The following is a 20,147-nucleotide window of genomic DNA, read 5'->3' as shown; positions in this document are numbered from 1 at the left end:
CACCCTACCACACTCCCCACAACACATACACACACACACATATCAACATACACGCACATACACACTAACCCAGATGCACCACACACAACACATATTCAACATGTACCATACACTCACACAACACTGTACTACATATTGTACACACACCATACACATCGCACATACAGACTGACACACCACACACCACATACACATATCACACCACACATATACACACCACCACATACCATATACACCACATACCATCCATATACACCACACACACACAAACACACACCACCACATACCATACACCACACACACACCACACTACCTACCACACACTACATATCATACCCCCCCACACATACACATATACCATAACCAGCACCACATACTATACATACCACACACAGACACATTGCCACATACCATATACCACACACACACACTACACTACATACCACATGTACACCACATAACACTCACATATGCACACATACCATGACCTCAGTTGCTACATCACCTCATCCATGCCTCGTGTCTTCTTTCTCTGTATTTTGTGAATGATACAATAGTGTATATGAAGGTCTGTCTGTGTGTACATGCATGTGCATTTGCATGTGTGTGCACATGCATATGCAGACCAGAGGTAGAGGTCAGGCATCTTCCATTATGCCTCTTCTCCTTACCTTTCAGTACAATCTGCAGTGTCACCTCCTCCCTCCTAGCACCTTCTGCTAGTCCATTCTGCTACTGTGTAAATCTAGCTAATGTGCTTCTTAAAATGCTTTTTATAACCTTGGTGTTTGGGAATTAATTAACTAGGGTTTGAGACTTTTATTCTCATTTTTCTTTTTTTCTACTCATTCATCCTTTCCCATCAACTCTCAGGTGTATAATTACTAATCTTGGGCAAAAGTTGTAATTAGAGGCAAGCCAATAGAGAATTCGTTTTTTTCATTCTTAGTAAACATTAGCCAAAGTATCTCTGAGAACATGGGGAAGCATGTTTATAGAGTTCACGGACAGATTCATGTCTGGAAACTACCTATGAGCCAAATGCTCCATAAAAATCCAAATCCACACATGAGAAACATTTCTCGGATTGATGTTCCTCATTTAAACTAGTATCTGTGTTCAGTCTTCAGGGCTGTGGGGTCAGGAGGCCCTAGCTTAGTTCTGTGCTGAACTGGCTGTGTTCAAATGAACTTTCATGGCTCTGAATTCCCTCCTGTGTGAGATGAAAGGATTGGACAAAAGTCTCCTTTCTTTCCTGAAAATTCAGTGATATATGGTCAGCTCATATGGAACCTCTCCTAATAAGTTATTTATGATGTTTATTCTACTTAGCTGAAGTCAGCAATAACTCCGTGTGCTTTATTAATGGCCTCCTTCTGTATTGTGTTGATACTTTGGTTGACTCAGAACAGACTATGTCAGAATGGCTCTCTCTAAACATTAAGGGACAGCCAGCCTTTCCAGAGAGGTCTGCCTGTCCACAAAGAGCCAGGTTCCTATTGAATGATGACCATGCAGCTAGGCACAAGGATAAATGCTCGTGTGTGAATTACTTAATTCTTAAAGCAAACCTGCGGGATACATATGGTTATTATCAACTATGGTGTTTGCAGGGGAGCAAACAGAGACACAGAGGTTAAGTAGCCTTTCCAGGGTCACATAGCTGGTAAGAGGAGTCTGGAAGCTTTAGCCCATCGTGCATCACTAGGTTAGAGTGCTAAACCAAGATCACCACATGATACTCACCCACCAGAGATTTCAGGTCATAATCACATGGCACAGACTTCTAACACACAGCCCCAGTAGTGTAGGTGATTCTATAGTAACCACGATATAGAGATTTCCCTGCCCCCAAGACATACAGAGCCTTTCTACTGTGTTAATGGATCTAGATATTTCAGAATCCAGGAAAGAAGACATTGGCTACCTTGAGACAAGAGCTCACAGCCCAGGCTGGCCTCTAACTCACAATCCTCCTGCCTCTGCTTCTTGAGACTGGGGTTACAGGCGTGCCACCCCCATACCTATGATAAGTAAAAGATAATGCTTGGGTTGTAGTGTTTAACAGAAGAGTAATAGTAATAAACTTTAGATTCAGAACCACCAAGCATGATACTTTTTTTCATTTCTTCAGCCAAAAGAGACTACGAGTGTGCCATATGACATTGGTCACACCTTGTTTGAGGCAGGTAACTCTGGTCAAAGATAATCACATGTTTTCTATTGCCTTAAGGACATTAGGCAAATTTCTTTTTATTTTATAGTTGAAATACACAAGCAAGTATGTCCACAAAGGACTTTGCAAAACACTTTACACATGCACAACTTATCTCAGAGAATGCCACACACAGATCTTTGCATGGTAACTCATTCCCTATTCATTCCCTTGCCTTGGGAGGAAATTTTTAAAAATAAAATTTTACATTAAAATGTCAGATGGTTTCTTGAAAAGTCTTTCAAAAATTTAGAACTTTGGATAGGGGAGAAACATGACAAAATCTCAAAAAGGCAATTTTAATAGAAATTTTATTTTCCTTGCATAATTTAGAAAATGTGGTTATTAGTCTTTATGATAACTTGCTACTCTAGACTTTTATCATTTAATTACTTTTCTGACATGCATATGTGAATACTAATTCTTTAAAGACTGAGCCATAATTGGCCATTTCAAATCAGACTGCCCTTTTAATGGATAACATTGGTGTTCCTGAAGTCAGACTTTCCCAAGTGACTACATAGTGTTTCAAGTGAAGAATCCAGGAGATGACCCTGACACTTGCATCTTGCATAGCATAGGACAGCCCGAGTTAGTGTGCCTGTTTGCTATTACTTCTTATCTGAGAGTTGGAAGAGAAGAAAAAGAAGACACGGTGTGTCTGAAGGAAATCACTAGTGACTAAGGGGCTGTTTAAACAATAGTTAACAGAGGAGTCAGACTAGAACCTATACCAACACTCCACCCCATCCCCTAGCTCTGAAATCATCTTCATTGAAAGCTGTCCTGGTTGGATTTTTGCCAATATGTAAACTGCTAGAATTATCTAAGAGGAGGAACCTCCATTGAGAAAACGTCTCCGTCAGATTGCCTGTAGGTGAGTCTGTGGAGACATTGTCTTAATTAGTGATTAATGTGGGTGGGCCCAGCTTAATGTGGGTGGTGCCTCCCTGACCTCCCAGGTAGTCCTGGGTTATATAAGAAAGCAATCTGAACAGGAGATGAGGTGTTAGCCAGTAAGCAGTGTTCTTTTAAGGCTTTTGCTTCAGTTCTGACGTCCAGGTTCTTGCCTTGAGTTTCTGTCCTGTCTTCACTCCATGATGGAGTGTGGCCTTCAAGTTATAAGATAAAATAAACCCTTTCTTTCCAGAGTTGATTTCAGTTATGATGTGTTTTCGTGGCAATAGGAACCCTGACTGAAATAAAGGTTTAGAGGCAAGGATACCAGTGCATATGGGGTGACAATTCTTCCACACAGAATCTTATTACTAGCCTGTGTGGTGGCTCATGCCTGGGGCTGAGTTAGTGGGGTTACCATCAGTTTGAGGTTAACCTAGGCTACAGCAAGAGTTCCAGGTAAGCTTGGCTTCAGAGTAAGATTCAGTCTCAAGCCAAAATAAATCCATAGAGTCTCATTACTGGAACACTTCTTTTGTGAGTAAATGAAATTGAAATTATCAAGTACTAGCAAATATTTCCACATTTTATAGACAGTATCAACACATGCATAAAAATCCAGCTTTCAGCTACAATGGAAATGATAGCCCTGGATAAGTCATTAAAGAATGCCACCCTAAACAATTTTTTTTCAGATGGATAGAGTTAGTTACCCTTGGACAATTTAGAAAGAAAGAGGCAAAGATAGAGTTACTTTAAATACATAAAAGGTACATTTTATGGCCTGTGCTGATCATGTACAAAAAAATAGGGTTTATTAGGGCAGAAAAATTCAGTCATAGGGAAAACTTAACTTGTAAAAAAATGTTTGAACAGAATTTTTATGATTCAAATGCCAGACTGGTTCCAAAAGGCCCAGCACTGGATTATCAGAGGGATGTGCTGGTAGCTGTGTGATGTACTGGAACACTGATGTCTGGGAGGAATCAAAGGGCTCAGTGGTTCTGCCATTTTCCACAGTATAGATGTCCCAACCATGGTTAGTTTTAGTGTGCCAGCACCATGTTAGGAATATGGACTCTGGGAAGAGATGCCCGAGTGCACATCACTGTATGGTGTCCTCCTTTATAGATTAAGTAGATATAAGCAGTGAAGCATTGGTAACAGGAAAATATAAAGATGAAGTATAAGTAATATTAGGAGCACTTATAATAATAAAATATAACTATACAGAATCCAGTCTTGACTGTTATAAACAAATTATCTTGTATAATTTAATTTTAATAACATTTTCTTTATTTTAAATTTTTTGTACATGTGTACATTGTGATTATATCTACCCCCTACTTTCCCTCCAACTCCCTCAGAAATCTTCCCAACACAGGCTCCTCCCACCTCGTGTCTGACTTTATTTATTTGTTTACTGGTTAGTTGGTTTGTTTGTTTATGATACTGTGATTTAACAGCTGACCTCAAAGGTTTTGAAATCTTGGCCAGTAGCTCTCAGGAGCATTCCAATCCCTACAACTGGAATATCTAGTAGAGAGAAGGCGGAGACTGCTGAACACCTTCAAGTGTACAGGAAGGCCTCCAGGCATCTACAGTTTCAGTAGCTCTGAGGCTGAGCAGCCCTGCTCAGGGTCATTGTCTGTGTGAATAAAATATGAAACACTTCCTTGTAAGCTGTCACCAGGGTCTTCTCTAAAACACTTTCCTCTTTCAGATAAAATGCGTCTGTAATCTCTGAGGATCCCTCTCCCCTTCACCAGCAATAACTCCAGAGAATCCTTGAGCTTATGTCTTTCTGGAGCCTAAATTTTCTGGAGCAGGGTTCCTCTTAAACTTAGGCACACATATTTTACTAAAAAAAATATATGCTAACTGGGCATGGTAGCATATGCCTTAAATCTCTTTGTGTGTGTGTGTGTGTGTGTGTGTGTGTGTGTGTGTGTGTGTGTGTATAATCTCTTTGTGTGTGTGTGTGTGTGTGTGTGTGTGTATAATCTCTTTGTGTGTGTGTGTGTGTGTGTGTATGTGTGTGTGTATGTGTACGTATGTATATGTATATATACATATATGTAATATATATTACATAAAAATTATATACTATATTTATTTTATGTGGATGGATGGATGGATGGATGGACAGATGGATGAACAGATGGATGGATGGACATATAGAAGGAAAGATAGATGGATGGATAGCTTAAAAGGAAAACAGACTAAAAGGAGGGAATGTTGCACTGGGCATAGAAAATACTGAAAATAACTGAGTGTATAGCCATAGAAAATTTCATTTTCAAGGACAGACATTTATGTAAGTAATTTTATTTTCAGAGAAAGAACGATCCTTATGCTCTTGCATCCCTGGTGTCCTTTCAAGTCAAGAAGATGCCTTATAAAGAGCAGCCAGCAAAACTGCCAGCCGGGAGCACAGCGGTGAGCACCTCCTTAAGAGTTAGTTACAAATAATAGAATTAAAGGTATTTCTAAAGCATGGGCTTGGGCTTAGTTTAACATTTACATGGATTAGAGACTATTGCTCTCTTTTATCCCACCATTTCCTCTTTCGTTCTAGAAATTCCCCAGTGCCTTTTGATCCAGTCATTAAATTTTCATATAAATGTCTACATTAAAAGCTACAGGTGTTGGACTCACACTACACCGCACTTTTTAAGTCAGTTGCTCTGTTTCAGAGAAACACATTCCAATTGAAACAGTGGTCATGACAAAACAGTACTGATTCCTTAATTTTGGTAATGGAGAGGTTAGTCTGGTAGAGAGAGAGGAAACTTCCCTAGACCAGCTGCAGACTTAGAATCTCCTGTCCCTTACATGTCAAGAACAATTCTGAGCTGAGGGGTGGATTTAAAATCAAGGCTGTTAAATATCACTGAACTTCATAGCTGCCACAGAAAAGCATTTGACATCTTCAGGAGTGTGATAAACCCAGACAGAGAGAAGGGAATAGCTGAGAGAGCTTCAGTAGGCTAGCTGACAGAACTCAGCCTTTTCAGTTACTTATAAAGATGATCTAAACCTGAAAGACTCACCTCTCTTTAAGACAGTATTAAAGACAGGCATGGTGGCACATACCTTTAATCCCAGCACATGAGAGACAGGCAGATAGATCTCTGTAAATTACAAGCCATTCTAGTCTACATAGGGAGTACCAGGACAGCAAAACGTACATAGTGAGACCCTTTCTCAAGAAAGCATACAACAACAACAAAACAGTATTAAGTTTCAAGTCTGTTGCTTAGTTCTCAGTGGATATTTTCAACCCCCAGCTTGAACTCGGGATCCCTAGACCCTTGTTGTTCAAAATGTGGTTTGTAAATAGCCAGGATCCTGGCCTCTCCTGGGAGCTGATTAGAAATACAGCTGCAAGCTTCCCTCCTTATCAGGACATCCACACAGTCGGGGTTTGTGAAGTGCTCCTTTAAAATGTATGAAGTTGATCCCTTTCCTTTCCAAGTCCAGCCCAGGTTTTCCGTTTCACTGTAATGTATCATCTTTGTCACCCAATTGGCCTTTGGTAATTGAAATTGTGGGTTGAAGAAGTAGTTGAGTCAGTAAATTGCTTCCCTTGCAAGCATGAGTCCAGTATCTGAAACCCATGATTTGTTTGTTTGTTGTTTTTAAAGAAGGGGCTGGAGAGATTGCCCAGTGGTTAAGAGAGCTGGCTGCTTTTCCAGAGGACATGAGTTTGAGTCTCAGCACCCACATGATTATAGATACACATCTAGCTGAAAACCCAAATCCAGGGAATCTGATGCCCTCTTATGACTTCTGTGAGCACCAGGCATGTATGCAGTGCACAGCCATACATGCAGGTAAAACATCCATACACATGAAGTACAAAACAAAATAAAGTGCAGGGCTTGTTGATGCCCGTCTGTATTCCCAGCACTGGGGAGATAGAGACAAGCTTACTAGGCCTCAGGCTCCCTAGCCTTTGCCTTGCCTTCTTTACCAGTTCTAAGCCAGTGAGTAACCCTCTCTCAAAATAAAAATAAAAGCAAACATGGACTGCGTCCAAATAACAACACCTGAAGTTGCTCTTTGTCTACACACACACACACACACACACACACACACACACACACACACAGAGGCATATGCATATATACACAGATAGACACACACATCTCTATGCACATAGACACACCAAAAAATTAAAATACATTATATATTGATTATTCAATCAGTCTCAACTCAGAGTATATACTTAGAGTCATTACTCATTTAACAGTAAATATATGTAAAAATTCATATATCCCGAGACTTCACTTTATGTGACTGGACTAAAGAGATCTAGGGTGGAGCCCTGGACTATGCTCTAAAATTCTTACAAGAGGAGATTCCTCAGGGGAGAGCCAAAGTTGAGAAATTTAACACCACAGATCACTTAGAAGAAAAACTAAGGTTTTTGGGGCCCTTCTTCAATCCAATTAGAAACTGTATCTATCATATGGAACTATTAAGATAATTAATAAAATTACATAACTAAAGTTTTAGTGATTTATCAGGAATAATTACGTCTCGAGTCTCAATAAACATTAATAAACATCCCCAAATGTTTAATCTCCTCTGGGTAAGCCTAGAAAGCTCACACTGGAAATGACGCTAAAGATTTGAGCAATGTGTTTTAAAACCAGCATGGCCACATCTTTGTTCATTTAGATCACCTCTCTTCCTCTCACAAGTTGTCTGCTATAGTCTGGATTTATGTTCAACCTAGAAAACAGAGGCTTAGGATTCTAATACAGTGTGTTCATCCAAAGAGGTTCAAAGGCTTGCAGCTCTCAGGGAGATAAATCCAGACCCCTTTTGTTTTCTTGGAGCACGTGTTTCATAACAGAAACACATGTTCCAAGGGATTCCATCAACAGGATTGCATCTTTCAGGGATGGCTACAGGTGACAGCCTGCTGTTCTCAACTCATGTCAAAAGATCCGGGAAATGATCAAATAAATGCATGCTTCCTCCCATTACCATCCTAAAAATGAAAGAAAAAGAAAAAAAAGACCTGTTATCTGATGACCATGATTTACCACAGCGTTTAGATTGAGGTTACTGGAAAAACGTTTAGGAAAGGAAATGCCTTCAAGCCTCCCTAATCATCTGACTTTCAGGAGAAGATCACACTGGTACAAAGTTAGCTGTTCAGTGTGGGGAACCTGTCTTTCTGTGACTTGTAGAGAAGTCTGGCTGGAGGGGACAGGCATCTTGTTGAGAAACTTCTCAAAGGTCCTGTTGTTCTTTCAAAAAGAGCCCAGCCAAAGGGAAATGCTGTTAAGGTGGTAGAGTCAATTGAAGAAGTCACTTGAGAATCAGCCAAGGACCATCTGAACCCTGGGGAAGACTTTGAAGGGGGACTAGCTAATATATGGTTGTTTTCCTAGACTCTTGCATGCGGTGACTGCTTTGTTTGTACTTCCTTTACAACGCGTTCACAATTCAGCTATATCTTGAGGCATAAGTAAGCTTTGTTTTTATGTGGAAAATAATCTCACCTGCTACTTGTATAGCATCTGAGTCGGTACCAGACTTCTCAGAGGTGTTGAGGGGCTGCATGATTCAGAGACATACAAGTGGATCTTAAGTCGTCACGGAACAGGGGAAAAAATTAATTACTTGAATGCTTTTTTCTTTCTTTTTCTTTTTCTTTTTCTTTTTCCTTTTTATTTCTTTCTTTCTTTCTTTCTTCCTTCCTTCCTTCCTTCCTTCCTTTCTTCCTTTTTCCTTTCTTCCTTCCTTTCCTTCATTTTTCTCACCAATGAGACCTAGCCATTTGCATGTCATTCAACAAACACCCAATTCCACAATTTACAAATATACATGTGATTATAATTGTAAAATATTCATGAAAATCTCTTCTGCAAATTGCAAACATATTTAAAAAACAGAATTCTTGAATGAAATGGCTTTTTGGAGTCCAGACTTCTGATGGGGTGACGTGTCACAGATGTCTGGTTAAACGCATGCTCAGCTGAACCTTTGCATTTCTACTCTCCTCTAAATGGCATTGCAGGTAAAGTGTCTTGGTAAATTTATTAAAACATTCACCTGACCCCACTGCAGTATGTTTCTCTAAGACTTTGTGATATGTAAACATATATGTCAATGTTAATTACAGCTGCAAACACAAGGGAGCTGTTTCCTCCTACCTTGGCATTTTTTAATCAAAATACTCAAAAATATATCATAAATGCCAATGAGAGAGTGTACACATATTGGAGTTTATTTATAGTCTTTCCACTGCAATAAAGAACAGCAAGATCTATGATATGATGAAGGTAAGATTAAATGTTCCCTGCTTAGGATCACTTTGAGAAAACCCAACTGCTTATAATTTATAGATTCCACTTCCTGAATCCTAAGATAATGATAATAAGAGAGTTGCTAACTTTTTATACTATTTCTTTAAATAGCTTCAAGTCCCTGATAAGCAAAAATGCATGAAAGCAGAAAGTTGATTTGTTGGCAAGCCACTGGACTCCCCACAACATTTTAAGTTCCCTAGTTACTCAATATTAACCTTTGTTAGGAAGTTGAAGTACCTAGTCATAAGCCTGTGTTCTGAAAATATAATTTTAAGGTTTGGGGGGGGGGTGTTTGGTTGGTTTTTTTTTTTTTTTTTTTTTTTTTTTTTTTTTTTTTGGTTTTGGTTTTTTGTTTTCTTTTTAAAGAGCATGCATACATGCAACTAGTGAGGTGAGAGGACAACTCAGGAGTTGGTTCTCTCCTGCCATTTTGTGGAATCCACTCAGGTCATTAGGCCTGGGCACAAGGGCTTCTGTCCACTGCAAGTCCTAATGTAAACTCTTACCTCATATGCTCTGGACTCTGCTACGAGGCAGACAAAGCTGACAGGAGTCTAGATATGTCAGCTAATTTCCAGGGTGTCACATAGACACAATGCCAGGCACGCATATAGAACCCAAGTTCCTGAAATGTGGGACTGCAGAACACACTCATAGCTTGATTTCATTTTGATTCTATATAATGTAAACTATAAGACTTGACACTGTACAAATATTTCTTCCATTAAGCACCGTTTGTTAGTTTTGTAGGGTGCATTTCACTTTAGTGACTGTGAAAACTCTGCAGCTGTTATGTGCCACCAATGTGGACTTTGGAGATAATAATTTTTTTTTAAAAAAAGGAATATAAGTGATATTTACTTTTTAAAATATTAATTACATGTTTAAATGGCAATAGGTTTATATTAACAGATAATAGTTGATATTTTGGTTTTAACAGTGTTATTAACAGTTAAAGTTAATGTCTCCTATTCTTGTTATTTTTTAACATGGCTGCTACAAAATTGGAATTCATAGATGGCTTACATTTCTGTTGGGCAGCACTGAGCAACAGCAAGGTTACAGCTGATGATTCCTACAGATTCAGAGAACATGGGGTGTTTTATATTATTTAATGTGAACACAAAGTTCTTAGAGTAAATCCAAAGTTGCTCATAAGAACCCTCACATTTTATGGTTCATTTTTTTTCTTTAGTTATAAACCTTTGGATGCTTCAAACTAAGCTTCTTGTGGGCTTTCAAAGTGAATATTACAATGTTTTAGTATTTGTCAGCATTTTATTTTCATTCAAAAACCCCCCAAATTAGCCTGCAATTCCCTACCACCATGTATTTAAATAAACTTAGGTCTGAACAAAATGACCAGTTAAATCATTTCCCTTTAAGCCATGTGCAGTTCAAGTCTCTCATTTGTCTGTACAGATCAGTGAGTCTTTGGAAAAGCAATGTTTTGCTGATGGCCCACCATTATGGCAGATTCATAGATCTGAATGTCACCTGACTCCCTAATCACTTGTAGGAAAACCTCTCCTTCCAAGGCATACAGTCTCCTTCAATGGTTCACAGTCCAGCTGTTTGCGGTCTCCATCAACTCTACACTGCAAACCAGGCAGTGATCTGAGTCACCGTGGCCTTTTGTGGTGTTAAGGCTTTCTTATTGTGCAATATAAATCCCAGATCATCTTGGGGAGACATTAGGATAAAGAGAGGTCTGCAGTTACACCCATCATAGACTGTATGTTCCATGTGGATCTAAAAGGCAGAGGGAAACATTCAGAGTCCTTCACAACCTTCTATTCCTCCTCCTTAGTGAACTGCATGGGATGACATACAAGAAATACACACGACATGGATATTCCTAACACTTCAGGGGACTCAGAGTGACACAAGAAATGGTAGCTTTAAAATCAACCCTATGTTACTGGAAGCTGGCTGGCCACAGTTTTGATAATGAGAGATTCAGAATTCTGGGAGTAAAGGAGGATTACGGAGACTTTGGATCACCAAACAGTGAGCATCCTCCCACAGGCTGCCCTAAAGCACAGGCACCAGAATCTCTGGAGACAAATAGAAACCAAGAGCCATGAAGAAGTTGTTCCCTGCTTCAGAGGCACCTATCAAGTACAAGTCAAGTGGGGATCTCAAGCTTTGACTGTGCTTTTCCATTTTTGCTGTGAGAAGAAAAGTTCTTCAAGTAGCTTTCTTTTGTGTTTGTAAGGGACTTTCATGCCTATTTCAACAGATGGACTGGCTTTTGAGACTGTCCTGCAAAGTTTATAGCGGCCAGGTAGGGAGGACACCTAGTGATGTGTAGCTTATAGTTTAAAAAAAAAAAAACCATACTAAATCTGTCTAGGGGCTAGCCTCAGAGGTTTCACCCACCCCCCTCATGGCCCTAAACAGCCATGTGGCCCTGATTCCAGTGGCTGGCTAAGCTGACCAACTAGCTGAAAACACCTAGAGCTAGCTGATTGCTCTAGTTCCTCAGGCCAACACCCAGTGAATGGTCTACAGAATGCCAACAACATTCTGGTCTTACTTACCTCTAGCCCCATGAAAGGAAAACACTAGAGACTTATATTTATACCAGCCAGATTTATATCAGTAAATCTCCAACGCCAATATGCCCATCCAAAGAACACACAACCCAGTTAATATGAATACAAGCTGCACACCTAGGTTGGGCAAATATACCCTACACACTACTCTGTTGCCCAGCTATGAAATCCCTAGCTACTTGTGGTTCCTCCAGGCCACATAGATCTGCTCCATCTTCAACTTCTTCTTCTTCTTCCATTTTCTTCTCCCTCCATTCTCCCTCTGTCTTCCGTCTTGTCCTCTCTTTTCCCCCTCCTCTCACTTCTCAAAAACTTTCAGCTCTGCCTTTTTCTTCCACTGCCCAATCACAGACTCTAGCTTTTATTTGTCCAAGATCTTACCTGACATTACCTGAGTACATAGTCTACTCCTCATCATGGCACCCCTCTTGAGGGAGCAGAAAATACAAACAGCAATCCACAACAATGATGGACCTATAATCCATTAGTATGCCTGATAAATAGGGGCTTGGATTAAAATAAGGGTGGCAACAAGATCCTTAGGACTAGCTAAGCAGAGCCTTGGCATGGTATGTTCAAATCTAATTAAGAATTCAAGATAGATAGATATTTAGATATATAGATAGATAGATAGATAGATAGATAGATAGATAGATAGATAGATAGATGTAGTGCTTAGGGCCCAATATTAGCTTCTAGTGAAGAAAATGTCCAGTCATTTCCTGCCAGACCACTTCACAGTTACCAACTTCTGTTCTATCTCCTCCTGGAGAGGAAGCTATAAGATTGTGGTCTAGATTGTGTAGTTTCAATGAACATATTTAAACGAAGAGTATATAGACCAGTTTAAAGGAAGCAATGCCTGACATACCATTGACAATACTGTTAAAGCCAGGCATGGCAAGAGTGGTATATTATATTAAGATCTGGGAATATTTTTTATTTGTATTTTCTCTGGTCAAAGGTTTCAGTGGCATGACTGAGTCCCCTTACTTTATGTAGTGTCTGTAGCCTCCTTGCATAGACTTCCAGCTCTTGCGCAAGAGAAGTCATTTTTCTGCCCATATAGGAAGGCAGTGTCCATAGGTTCCGAATCTACAGACCTTACTGGGAAGGGATTATTTTTTCCAGGATTTTTTTCCAACAGCGGGGAATGGCTTGGGCTCCTATTATCTCCGGGTACTAACTCCAGCTCTATCCACAAAACTTGGACTTAAGTTGAAAGGTAATCCAAGCACATGTGTGTAATCCCACATCACTCTGCACAGTACAACATTAACTTAAACAGCAATCGGTGTCTCCTATTAATGAAGAAAAATATACTAATACTAGGTCCTTGTCTTCCCCTGTATTTGACATGGGTCTCTTTTTTGTTTGCTCATTCATTAGGCTGGTTGTCCCCGAAGCTTCAGGGATTCCCATCTCTACTTCCCAACACTGGCAACCACACAGGAATTATAGTTGCACCTACTTCATGCCTAGCTCTTACATGGATTTTAATGGAGGTTCTAACTAAATCCCTCTTGTGTGCACAGCAAGTAATTTATCCACTGTAACATCTTCTCAGACACAGTGCAAAAGATGAGGATGACGAAATAAGATATTTTGAAACAATAATCATTAACGGATTATTAGCGAGAGTAACTAATGTTATTCTAAGTTAATCAGATAGTTGCTGGGCAGATAACTTTACAGAACTGAAGTGTGTATATGTTGAAGAAACCATTTTGATCTTGGCAGATTCTTCTTTTTCGTATTTTATTTATATTTATGTGTATGAGTGTGTGTGAACACTTGTGTGCAGGTGCTGAGAGTCAAACTCCGGTCCTGTGCAAGAGCAACAAGTGCTGTTGGCCACTGAGCCGTCTATCCAGCCCCTCCTGGCAGAATCTGTGTTACTGATTACTACCAAGCAATCATTCATGAGAACCCTCCTTTATTTCTTTATTCTTGCCTTTGTTTATTCCTGTTTGTTAGGGCTGACACACATGGTTTCACTCTCATTCTGACAATTTTTACGTCAAGTAATTCCATGACAAAGCAGGATAGAGACTGGCAAGATGGCTTAGTGGGTAAGGAAGGGCACATGCTTCTAATCCTGACAACCTGAGTTCTCCTCATGGAATTCACATGGTGCAAGGAAAGAACTGACTCTAGCAAGCTGTTCTATGACCTCTACATACATACTGAGACATACATACACACACACACACACACACACACACACACACACACAAGAGTGAGAGAGAAACAGAGACAGCGACAAAGAGACAGAGAGAATAAAAATAAATAAATAAATACAGGATGGTTAGCTTCAGGTTCGCAGCTGTCACTTATTATTCCGTCGAAAGGTCTACAGATAAAGGGACACAGTACTGACATTGACTAGTAACATTAACTCTTACATGTCTAATATTTCATGCTCACAAATTTACCTTTCAGTGAGATTAGCTGAGCTCCCTGAAAAGATGTGTAGCTCCTCTTCGACACTCACAGAACCTCTTGATCTTGTCTGCGTAGCCGGCCACTCCAACTCAAAGCTCTTCTTTTCCATCCTATTGGCTCCTCATTTACCTCAATTATAGTCTAGGGTTCTAAGACTAAAGTTCACCCACTCAACAAGTGGGTTATTAGATTTTCACTCAGCCTGTTACATGTGGGTGTGTGCTTGCTTTAGAGAGGTCAAGCTGAATTGCTATGACCTCTCAGTCTCCCCTGGAATTCTATCAGCTATCCTGAGAATCATTTCAGAATGATCCAAAATGGTAAATTGGAAGGTCCTGCTCTCTCTTGCCAGACGGTTTCAAGTTAGTACTCATTTGCTTCATTTTCTTTTCAGATTAAGACGTCAGTTATTTGGGCCACTCCAAATGTCTCCTTCTCAATTCCACTGTGGGTCATAATACTAGCGATCCTTCTTGGCTTGCTGGTTCTGGCCATCTTAACTTTAGCTTTATGGAAGGTAAGCTAATTCCCTTTTCTTTTCCTTTGGGGTTTCAGAGACCAGAGAAGGTGAAAAGATATTGTTTGTGAAGCTAATATTGTAGAAGATTGGGAGTAAACTATTTCCACATTGAAGGGTTTTCTGGTTTCATTTGTTTGCTTGATTAGTTGGTTGGTTGGTTGGTTGGTTGGTTGGTTGGTTGGTTGGTTGGTTGGTTGGATCAGTGAGTTGATTTCTATCTGAGTGAGAAAAATTGAACCCAGGACTATGAGCAGGCTAGGCAAGCCTTTATCTCCAGAGCAATATTCACAGAGCCCTTATCTTGAATTTTTTTTTCTTTCTTTCTTTTCTTTTTTTTTTTTTGACAGGGTTTCTCTGTGTAGCCCTGGCTGTCCTGGAACTCACTCTGTAGACCAGGCTGGCCTCAAACTCAGAAATCTGCCTGCCTCTGCCTCTGCCTCCCAAGTGCTGGGATTAAAGGCATGCACCACCACCACCCGGCTGAAATTTTTTTTAATAAATAAATATATTGAATAATTGTCTTGGGACCTGTGATCTCCTTTTCAATGTGCTTAGAGTAATGGTACCACTATCAAGACTTCTTTTTCTTTTCCATTAACCAGAAAGTTGTGTGTTTTATTGGCATGTTCCTATCATCAGCCCTTTGAATTTCTCTTTAAAAGCAATACACCCATACAGCTAATATAGATTAATTCTAATTTTTTCCATGTCAAATATTAGGCCAAATAGGCCATGCATGTTGTGTGAACTTTGTCTTCAATCTTGCCAACTAGTCTGTCTCTAATAGGAAAACTTAACAAATTGTTAGATGTGTCCTACTGAGACTTGTTTGAAAAATCTGTAAGAGCAGTAGATTTACAGCCCAGTGACTTGTCCACCTGCCACGTTAGACAGAACCTTCCACTCGAAATGAAAACAGTGTCACAATGACATTACTAGAAGAGTAATTATCCCCATCACAGCTTGGTCAAGCACTAGTGTGTAGATCTCCAAGAACATGGCATTTATAAATGTTGAAACAATAGCAGCTGTATGCTTTACAAGACTGTAAACTTAGAAAACTTTGTTTGAGTTAAAGAATAGCTTTTCTAATCATTATCAGCTGCCTGTGCTGTCCTGAGCTCATATCGCCTCTGGCTCATGTGTAGGGATAACTTTAGTATTAGTCTGCTATTTATGGTAACTGGATAGAATTCTGTGTTCTAAATGACAGAATGCCCAACTAGCCTTATAAAGAACTCATGTTGTGTTTTCCACATGAGAAACAATAAATAATAATTGCAAGTTCTAGGAAACTAGAATACATCATCTAGGAGTAAACATTAATTTTAAATACAATAGAAAGAAGATTCTGGAATCTTCCTTATCAGAGTACTGGTAAATCTGTAGAAAGTCACAAGCCTGTCCCCTCCTGCATGGTGTTATCATTGATATAAATGACAAATTAGATTTTCCTCTAAAAACTGTGCGTCCCACCAAGTACAGGAAGACAGACAACAATGTCACTTCTTCCTAAACTGTGTCTTAAGGACACTATAGAACACCAGAGGAAACAACAGTTGTCATGTCAGCATGTGCAATGAAGAAAGCATGTAGAAAAGCAGAGATGGATCCTTAGAACACTAGTTGTAATATCGGAAAACATCCAAGGTCTGTGAGAGGTTTATATAAAATGGAGACATTCTATCACTCCTGCTTGTATGGCAGGAAAAAAGGCACAGCTGCTCTGTCTTCTGCCAATCTTGTCTGAGCAATGAATTCTCTCCCCAGGTAACTAACACTGATTTTCCCTTTTAATTTGGAGAACTAGACAGATAACATTCACACATCCCAAGGCTACTTTAAAATATGTACAAGATGCAAATTTCCTAAATAAGGTATTTTATAAATTCCCCAGATGACTTGATTCTTAGCTTGTTTTTTCTCTCTCCTAGTGTGGATTCTTTGATAGAGCAAGACCTCCTCAGGATGAAATGACTGACAGGGAACAACTGACCAGTGACAAGACCCCAGAGGCATGACTTGGGAACATGAAGACCTAAAATTCAAGCACTGGTCCTGTTCAAAGAAAAGAAGGAAGGAAGGACACAAGGGCTAAATAATCATAGCCTTCCATACCTGCCAATGACCCAGGGAACAGAAGAGTCCCTAATGATCACCTCATCTTCGTCATGCATTGGTACGGAGTGCAGAGAACCCCATGGGAAAAGAAAACACAGCTACCAACACTGCAAAAGCAATCCACAGCCATGAAGATTTCCTTTGCTCTCACCGTTTCACATCTGGCCGACATTCTGGAACAGCTGTAAGAACTCAGGCAGCTGCCCAGGTCAGCCCAATATGACTTGCAAAAACAATTGCTACAGAGATGAGATGAACTAAGATTGAACACTACTGTAATCCGATGGAATCTCGGACACCTCCCTATAGAAGAGAACCCTTTCTAAGGATGTGATGGCTCAGGGAGAAAAGAGACATGATGTTGGGACCGTGAAAGTGCCTGTGGAATTACCAAGATGATTTCATTAAGGGAGGACCAAAAAAATGTATTTATTTATGTTTCATTTTTCTAGGTAGAGAATCGGACCATCTAGACTATTTGGAAATTAAGATTTGATTAGCTAGATTTTATCACCACTCAGCTTATTTTCTTCTAAAATAACTACTCTGTGCAGATAATAAGTTTATTTGAGCTTCTTCAGGTGTTAGATGGTGTTACACATGCTTTGGCATTAGGGCTCTGTTGGGCTTATTTTCCTACTGCCTGGAGTGACTTTTCTCATGTTCTCTGGGAACTCATGTCTGCATAATTCAACTTTACAAAATCTTATATTTATAGTTCCTTTCATATGTGTGAAAAAGCTATTTCCACTGGTTTTTAAAAAGCATTCATTTCAAGGTACTCACCACCCTGATGATGTTGAAAGGTACTCATACAGTTTGTAGAGTCCATATATAAAACAATTTAACTGTATGGGGGAATATTATCTTGATAGCTATAGTAAACACCAATATTTACCTTGAAATTTACACACTCGTTTTCTTTGTAATACCTCACATTTATATAAAAGAGATATCTGTGTTGAACATAAATAAGATGGAGATATATATAGTTAATACAAGTGTGAGCCTAACAGAAACTCATTCTTAAGGACATGACAATGCTTATTATAGCTTTATTAGCCGCTCTTTATGGTTAATATGTCCTAGCAAGTAATCTTGGAGAATAATCTTTTATATTTAAACTATTTTACCATACCCTCATCTTTACTTAAACATCGCTTAAAGCTCTTGTAAATAATCCATAATAATTTGTAATGTTATCATTTTGAAGTAATATTGACCACCCAAATTCCTAAGATTGTCTGCACAATTTTATATCCTTTTTATAATAGTGAAAAATTGCTATGGAGAAATGCTGAACAAAACGTTATGTGCAATATTTTATAGACCTATGTATCTGAGGCATGTTTACACTGGCATTAGTTTCTTTTTTTTAAAATTAATATCCTAAATAGTAAGTCTGATATAACAAGATGACCAAAATCCTAACATTTACAAAACAGTTGAAAAACTCTGTGTCTCAATTTCGACCATGACACTTTATTTGAAAGATGACCCAAACTCACAGACAGTAAATTTTATGTGGTGCCTTAACCTGGAGAGGAGCCATTTGGCTTCAGTTGCCACGGTTCCTTGGAAATTAAATGAAATGCACAGAGTCAAACTTCATTGCTGTTCATCTTGCCCTGATTTTCAGTTAAATCTGCCCTGGTATCTGGCTTATGTCTCTCAGGAACTCACATCTAGTTGCCAGTCTATATGGCTAGTGCCTAGAGAGCACTGCATTTGCCTCAGAGAGTCACACAGCAGCCTCTGAGGTTGTCTTTACTGTCTTTCTGGTAGGACAACTCACTCTACACTTTTAATTTTTGTGATTCCTGATGTGGGACCAATACAAACTCTTCAGAAGTTTGGAATGCATCTCTTGTCTTAAAAGAACTCAGAGAACTCTTAGGGTGAAACATAGGAACTGTGGGAGACAGCCATCTAGGAAAAACTAAAGATGTCAGAGGGGCAACAGGACCAACACAGAAGAAGGTATGAGGATATCAAAGGCAAACCATGGCTTCCCATGGTCTCAGCTGTAGAAGTACAGGGAGGGGGTGCTGTCATACACATGCACACAGAAAACTGAGGTCACGTGACTCTCTGGGGACATGTTCTGAGGCATCACATCCTCACAATGAACACTGAGTATACAACAGTGTTCATGGCATTTGCTGACGCTTTTATAACCCATCATGTATTGGTATTCACGAGGAGTCTATCTGTATTTCTCTTCAACAAGTTCTTTCCTAATCCTCACAGCTGTTTTTATAAAACACAGGGAAATGAGCAGATTTTAAAATCTTGGAGATTTTTATACAGTAAAGCATTCTAGTCATCACTGAAATCCAAATCTTGGAATTCTTGTCTTATTTAAATACATGTGTAGAGACAGTGTAGATTTTCATGTACCTATTTCCATTGTCACCAATAAATTTAAAAATTAAAGACAGAAAATTGTGTTTACAGCTCATTTAATGTACAATGTGAAGCTTTCCCTTTCATAACAGGCTAACAGTATAAGAGTTCCATTTTTATGCCTCGATTCCTTTATTCTAAGAATATTTGACACTGGAAGAAGTTACCTTTGTGAAGTAAAACTTTCCTATCCTTGGCCTGTGGTGATGGTTGTTCAACTCTGAATAACTGTACCCTTTCCATGGGTACATTATAGTTAGGGATGATGTTTGAAAAGGGGTTCAAATGTTTGCATGATTCCTAATGGTTCCACACTCATGCAACCCATTGGTCTGATGTGTTTCACTGTTTATCTCTGTACCTCTCTTCCCTTGCATCTTCAGCTAACTTCAAGCTTCTTCTGCCTACCTGTCCTCCATTTGATTCACTTTACACTTATGCTTGTGACTAGCTCTCAACCTGATTGTTTCTCATTGAAAACAGTCACCACATCTTTTCCTATACTTAGTCACGATGCCTTGTATATAGTGGATGCACACAAAACTGAGGAATAAATAGATACCCATTTGCATATGAATTATTCATGATGAACACATACCTTCGTGAACCACTTTTTAAATACTAAATACCAGAGCACACACAAATGTGTGTCTACA

At 39.3% G+C, this 20,147-nt stretch overlaps 1 protein-coding gene across 1 annotated transcript in view; it reads left to right on the top strand.

Annotated features, from left to right (window-relative positions):
- Positions 1-19,530, top strand: part of Itga8 (integrin subunit alpha 8) — a 176,138-nt gene extending 156,608 nt beyond the window's left edge. Inside the window, exons 28-30 of the mRNA XM_034510971.2 lie at positions 5,450-5,551; positions 14,839-14,961; positions 16,899-19,530. Coding sequence (XP_034366862.1) covers positions 5,450-5,551; positions 14,839-14,961; positions 16,899-16,985 — 312 coding nt within the window. The 3' untranslated portion in view covers positions 16,986-19,530. The remainder of the gene's footprint in view (positions 1-5,449; positions 5,552-14,838; positions 14,962-16,898) is intronic.
- Positions 19,531-20,147: the final 617 nt, after the last annotated feature.

The sequence above is a fragment of the Arvicanthis niloticus genome, chromosome 8 (genome assembly GCF_011762505.2).
Source record: "Arvicanthis niloticus isolate mArvNil1 chromosome 8, mArvNil1.pat.X, whole genome shotgun sequence".
NCBI lineage: Eukaryota > Metazoa > Chordata > Mammalia > Rodentia > Muridae > Arvicanthis > Arvicanthis niloticus.
The sequence above is the reverse complement of the archived record's forward strand: the minus strand, read 5'-3'. Positions and strand labels throughout refer to the sequence as shown.